General features: G+C 41.1%; 2 protein-coding genes across 2 annotated transcripts; both read left to right on the forward strand.

Moving 5' to 3' along the window:
• Positions 1 to 352: 352 nt before the first annotated feature.
• LOC113124884 (N-acetyllactosaminide beta-1,3-N-acetylglucosaminyltransferase 2) lies at positions 353 to 2,768 on the forward strand. The gene is made up of 2 exons (XM_026298041.2): positions 353 to 610; positions 1,205 to 2,768. The coding sequence occupies exon 2, from the start codon at positions 1,208 to 1,210 to the stop codon at positions 2,549 to 2,551; it is 1,344 nt and encodes a 447-aa protein (XP_026153826.1). The 5' UTR covers positions 353 to 610; positions 1,205 to 1,207; the 3' UTR covers positions 2,552 to 2,768.
• Positions 2,769 to 4,735: 1,967 nt separating this feature from the next.
• On the forward strand, positions 4,736 to 5,570 carry LOC113124887 (heat shock protein 30-like). Its single transcript, XM_026298043.1, has one exon. It carries the CDS (start codon positions 4,823 to 4,825, stop codon positions 5,441 to 5,443), a length of 621 nt encoding a protein of 206 aa, XP_026153828.1. The 5' UTR covers positions 4,736 to 4,822; the 3' UTR covers positions 5,444 to 5,570.
• Positions 5,571 to 6,983: the final 1,413 nt, after the last annotated feature.

Raw genomic sequence — 6,983 nt, forward strand, 5'->3', positions numbered from 1 at the left:
ACGTTTGGCTTTTCTCATTCTGTTTGTCATTCATGACTCTTATTCAAACAATATATCATGACCACAGAGCAGTAGACTATCATATGATGTAGGCTATAAAGTGTTCAACCAATCACGGGCTAAATCTTCTCATATAAATAAGCAGAATATTGCGGTTGATCCAATCCAATCAGCCTTTATAGGCCATTGGACCACATCATGCAAATATACAGACTTGCACCTGCATGCAAATGGATCTCTCCCTGTGGAAAAGTCATTCCCATCCCAGAATCAGTCTGTTTCAGAATAGTCCCTGTCGGGTCCTGAGTATTTTCTCTACCATAAATCACAGTGCGCTGCCGAGGAGCCAAAAAGGCGCATGTTCTGCGCGCAGCCTATGTCACCTGAGACCTGTTGCTCGGCTGCGGTTGCTACTGCGTGATGAGGACGCGTGCTGTAGATTTGAAAGACGCTTCCCTTTATCATTCAACCGTATGGACATAAATGATACGCTTCACGCCATGTTATTGCCAGCCTATAGCCAAGCCGGATGAAGAAACGGAAACAAACGGTGGACACCACAAGTCACTTATTGCAGTCGGCTTAACAAACGAAGGAAGTTCACTCACTTGTAAGTAATTTAATGCTTTGGTTTTCACTCATTGCTTAGATTACAAAGAGTTTGCCACTTCGCACTTGCAAGAATGGCACAGAATGTTGCAATATAATGTATGAGCAAAAACAAACTATGCTGAAGATTTAAGGATATTATCCGACTATAAATCCCTTTTTGGCTTACATTATTCAAAACATTCACAGAGCTGCTGTTTCAAAAACAAGAAAAATAGATTTAGGACTGTGAAGCCTTAATCAAACAATATTTTGCTAAGGGCAAAATAGTGCACTGGTGTTTATCCAACTTCTAAGTGCAAAGGAAAGACAGTTAATCCACTTCACTGCATATTACACAGTCTACAGGGGCTGTGTGACTAGTGGCAGGTAGGCACTGGTTGATGCTCTGAGTGTGTAGACAAGAACAGATAATAACCCTCACCGGACCATCACCAAGGAGACAGAAACTCCGGAGGCTTGACTGCAGTGTTTGCTATAAAAATCTCTTCAATGCAATCATGCCATGTTATTATTGTATGTTTTAAATCATTTGTCTTTATTTGACTTTATTTTTTATTTGTGTGCTTTTGTGTGTCTGATTTGTTTGTTACAGGCAATGGGCAAATGCTGCAAATGTAATGGCAGACTGCTGTGCATGTGCCTGCTCCCTTGCATGATGACCGGTCACCTTCTGATTTATATCATGGTGTCCATATTCATCACCATCTCCTACACGCCTCCAAAAATAAACCTCCACTATATTGCCCCAGGGATATCTCCTAACTCTTCTACTTCGGCCTCTCACCCACTTGGCCCTTTCTGGAAACTTCATCTGGAGGACAGTGCGCTGTGGAACCAGCTGCAGCATGCCTGGGACCGCCAACACAATCCAATACTGCGTGGAAACATAACTGGGGCGACGAGGAAGCCAAAAGTTGACCTTTTTGCTGAAATTGAGGAAAAATGCCTTTCTGACTGCATGTCACACAAGTGTTCGGTCCCTCGTATGAATGATTTAAACACTCTGCCAGAACAAATGAGAGCATTTATCATGTCAATGCATTGCAGGGAGTATCCCCTTCTTATCAATCAGCCTGATATGTGTAGGAGGAACAACAGGAGTGTTGGTCTGGACACTCCAATGCTGCTCATGGCAATCAAATCTCAAGTGGGCAACTTTGAAAACAGGCAGGCCATCCGTGAAACGTGGGGACGCAGTGGTCTGGTGAGGGGGGAATCAAATCAGAGAGCTGGATTGGTTCTCACAGTGTTTCTACTTGGAAGGCAGGACTCAAGTACAGGTCCTCATCCAGACCTCAATAACCTCCTGGATCTTGAGAACCAGAAATATGGGGATATCCTACAGTGGGATTTTAGAGACACTTTCTTCAACCTGACCCTAAAGGACTTGCTGTTCTGGAATTGGGTCCAGCAGTACTGCCCCACTGTCATGTTTGTGTTCAAGGGCGATGATGATGTCTTTGTTCGTACAGGTGCCCTTCTGGATTACTTGCACAAGCAGTGGGACGAGCACACCCTTTGGAGACCCTATACAAACAAAACTGACATGGATTTGTTTGTAGGGGATGTAATCAGTAATGCAATGCCAAATCGTGCACCATCCACTAAATACTATATACCTGAACGTTTCTATAAAGGTGCATATCCACCATATGCTGGTGGAGGAGGGGTGGTATATTCTGGTTCACTTGCATTACGACTGAAAGAGGTGTCTGCAAGGGTGCGCCTTTTCCCAATAGACGATGTGTATCTGGGCATGTGCCTGCACAGACTTGGGCTCTCCCCAAGCCATCACTCAGGATTTTTGACATTTGATCTTCCAGAGACAGACAAGGGCAATCCCTGCGCTTACAGATCTGTCCTGCTTGTTCACAGACGTAGTCCCAAAGAGATGCTGATGCTATGGAAGCAGCTCCAGAATATGCCCAGTCAATGTTGAGACTCTTTTGCCAGTCAAATAGGATCCATTGAGTAGGACTGCTGCCACCATACTCATTTAAAAAGCATACACACTGTGACCGCATATTCATGTAAAGCAGGCAGTACCCTATGAAACACACATGTGATGTACCTTCCCTCCAGAGAGTTATATAACACTAATAAGGAGATGGATCTACCTCAAAAGGTACTTTTATTATGAGGGCATTACAAAATTATGCGACACATGACACATTTTTTTAAATCAAGTATGTATTTGTATGTTTTCAACTTAAAAGGTTTATTTTACTACCTTATAAATAAAACACATCTCACACATTGTCACTTAATGTTATATATATGTTATATATATATATATATATATGTTATCCATCCATTTACCGCTTGTTCTTCAGGGTCACAGGGGACTGCAGCCAATCCCAGCTTGACACTTGGCAAGAGGCAGGGTACACCCTAGACAGACTGCCAAGTTCATCAAAGTGCCAACAGACAGAAACAAGCACTCACACTCACAGCTATAGGCAATTCATCCATCCATCATCAATACCTGCTTATTCCTATTTAGGGTCGCAGGGATCTGCTGGAGCCTATCCCAGCTCTCTTTGGGTGAAAGGCAGGGGTACACCCTGGACAGGTCACCAGTTATAGGCAATTCAGAGCCAGTAATTTGGACTGTGGGAGGAAACTGGAATACCGGGAGAGATCATATGGAGAGATTGGGATAACACGCAAACTCCACACAGAAAGATCCCAGGTCTAATAGGTCTATATGTTCCATATATATATATATTTGTGATATGCTCGGTGAACAGGAATTAACTTATGTTTTCTCTTGTTTTACTTGCTGTCTTTTTCCTTGCTGAATAAGGAATTCCGGTTAAAGCAGAGTAAAATTTGACCCCCCACTTTGTCCAACACTGAAAATGCAACTGATACTGATGACACTGAAGGTGAAATGTTTAAACAAGTATATTAATAATTTCTAAAAATAAAAGTGAATTCTTTTTTTTTTTTACAGCCCAACTGCTGCTGAATTAGCTCTAGCTGTTCCAGATTGATCTGTACTCAGTTACACAATGACAGATTGTCTTTAAATCTATTGTTTATTACACATAATGAAAAATGTCACTATGACAAAATTAAGCATTATTCATTGAATTATTTTGTCTTCAAATTGATTTTATCTGGTAAGTCATTAAGGTACATGTGTGATTCTACACATGTACATCCACAGAAATGTGTGTGTAATCACTACAAATATTAAAATAAAAACATAGGACAGTGTTTGATAAATCATGTCAGTCTGGGTCATTAGAAGTGCACTGGTTTGCAAATGGCTGTTTAACAGACATAATATCTCAGCTTTACAAAGTGTTTTTGTGCTGTGACAATTTAAATAAATTTTTCTCTGAGCCATACAAAGTTATAGTCAAAACAAAGGAAATAACAAGAGCCACGTTCATGTGCCCTGCTGCAAGACGAAGAGGACGCGATGGGAAATGAGACCCCAGCAGACAAAGCTCCTCCAGGGAGAGCAAAAGGTGTCACAGAAAAAACACCAGCAAACTAACAGGAGAACGTGACTGTACCCAAGGAAATTTATTCTCAAACATTAAACTCAACAGAAAGTCTTAAACTATGAAGGTAAAATATGCCTAGAAAACACTGATTCTCTTCTATCCTCTTCTCTCCTCTTTACTGTATTAAAGTATCTTCTAGTCTGGTTTCCATCATTGATTTTTATACTAATAAACAGACAGTGGGTTGAGAGTAATGTGGTTGCTGAAGAAGACATGTCTGACTGCGGAAGACAGGACCAAGATTACAGAGCTGCTGTACTCTAATGCAGAAATGGAAAGATGGACAAGGATACATTAATTGTGAGTACATCTAAGTTGCCACAGACTACATACTAAAGCTCCTATAACTTTTTAAAAATACCTGTACAACTACTAGTATTAGTATTTATTTGAATGAAATGATTTTCAGCGACATCTAGTGTTAATATCCTGCAAATGCAGGAGAATTCTTAGAAAAAACAGGAAAGATCCAGTGACATCAGGCCTCCTGGGTAACAGCTCCACCCAGAGGAGAGCTGTGGTAATGACTGGAAAGTTCCTGAAGACTCTGGAGCTCCTCCACTTAGAATATAAAAGCTGGGACAGCCCCAGCGCTGAGACAGAAAGCAAGACCAGCAAGACAGAAGAGAACAGACACTTTGACAGTGTTTCATCTCACAACCAGAGGACTCAACTCTAAACACACACTGAAGATGCTGTGCTCTCATGGATTCCAGTCTGCCCTCAGGCCATTCATGGGCTTCAGCTGGCCTGTACGCAGCCTGTGGCCAGAGGTCAGACCTCTGTTCTGTCAGCAGGATCTACTGCAGAGAAACCTACAGGAGCTGTGCAGCAGTCTGGAGCTGATGCACAAACTTCAGCACAAGATCCTGGAGGAGACTGAGCCTTTCCAAAGCAGTGGGGCCGTGCAGCCGCTCTCCTTCCAGCTGGACAAAGAGGGACAGCACTTTTGCCTGACCCTGGACACTCGTGGCTTTTCCCCAGAGGAGCTGTCTGTCAGGCAGGTGGGCAGGAAGCTGAGGGTCAGTGGGAAGACAGAGAAGAAGCAGGAGGACGGGAAAGGCTCCTACTCTTACAGACTCCAGGAGTTCAGACAGGAGTTTGATCTGCCTGAAGGACTCAACCCTGAAGCCGTCACCTGCTGCCTGGCTCCAGACGGGAAGCTCCACATCCAGGCAGCCAAAGCTCCGTGTGTTGAGGAGGCTGAGAGAGAGCTGACTATCAAGAGGCGCTTGGAGGAGAAACCACAGCAGAGTGTGTGTCCACACACAGAAGACAACAGCACAGAGACAGGCAGCACAGGACAACCCTGAACACATGGACTGATCACTATGTTGATGTGCCAATGTATGTTAGATGTTTTTAGAAAAAGTTGAGTGATCATTGTTTATAATTGTATTTTCCTTCTTTGACACAATAAAACTGTTGGATTCTGCAGTTGCCATAAATTGAACCATTAGTTTCATTAATATTATAAGTGACCTTCTTTTTTCTTAACTTCACATGTGAAGACAGGTTGATGATGTTTTGTGTGTCTGTGATATGAACTTTCCTCAGTTGTACTTAAACTGAACTTCATGTGTAAAATGAGTGGAGTGGTCCTTTGACCTTTTGATCACAGGATTATAATCCTAATCCAGTCATCCACTGTGCCTTTAAAGTAGCTACAACCTGTCAGTCTGTGGCTGCAGCTTATAAGGATCAGTCATATTTATCTCATCATTTCAGACCCATCTTGGTTCTAATATTTTCTTTAGTGTCAAACACTGACAACGTCATGTATACTGACGATAGATGGTCAAGAGCTGTAGTAAAATATTGCAGATTTATTGATATTAATTTCAGTGTCAGTTACATAAAATCAAAGTTATAAATTTTGCAACATTATTTAGACACAGGATGTAAAATTTACAGGATGTACTGAATTTCCTCTTGGGGATTAATAAAGTACTTCTTCTTCTTCTTCTAAAAATGAGAATTATTGTGAGAGATTTCTCTTTCTGGACATGAAAATGATAGAAATAAGTAAAAAGAACTGTTTCTGTGCTTAGTGTTAATTTAACTATTGACAGAATCATATCCTCCTTGGAAAATAAGTGTCTTCCAATTTCTTGTTTTTTGTAATTTCCTACCCATTTTTGGTTAAAAAAACATGTTACAATTTAGACTTTTTAAAATTTATTTTTATTTTTAATTTTATAGCATGTACACTTCAAGGGACACAAGTCAGTGGGCTGGGTCTCAGGAGGATATTGTTTTTTTTTATGGCTTTAATTCAACAAAATGTCAAAAGTGTCTTTTCTGTGCTTTTGATATTTACCTAATGTAACAGCTCCCAGGAAAGGGACAGTGTCACAGTTAGTGAATCCTGCAGGAAAAGAGAGAGATGAATGAGACAAAGTGATCCTGCTGCTGTTCAGTGTAGCTGCTCCCATTAGAAAAAGATGTCAAGGCAGTTCCCCATATCGTCACCCTCTTAAAATAATGGCCTAAGTCATATTTTCATGTTTTTCCAAAAACTAAAAAACTGAATCAGATATACAGTATATTATATTTAATAATCACTTCACACAAAAAGGTTTTAACAACACATGACTATTGACATGCAAATCCTGCTGTCGTTCAGTTATGCAACATAAGAGGATTAGATGACTTAGGCCAATTTATGAACCTGCCTTTGCAACTTACTCAATTTTGAACCTGACTTTGGCCAAATTACTTCTGGAATAAATGACTTCAGTAAAACAGTGCACTTCTTTTTTTTCCCTCTACTGTGAGAGACCATGGGGAAGTGTAAGCCACAAACATTTGAAAATACTAGTGGAGCACACAGGAACTCAGCAGTGAGTGGCC

The sequence above is a fragment of the Mastacembelus armatus genome, chromosome 12, assembly GCF_900324485.2.
Source record: "Mastacembelus armatus chromosome 12, fMasArm1.2, whole genome shotgun sequence".
NCBI classification, from domain to species: Eukaryota; Metazoa; Chordata; class Actinopteri; order Synbranchiformes; family Mastacembelidae; genus Mastacembelus; species Mastacembelus armatus.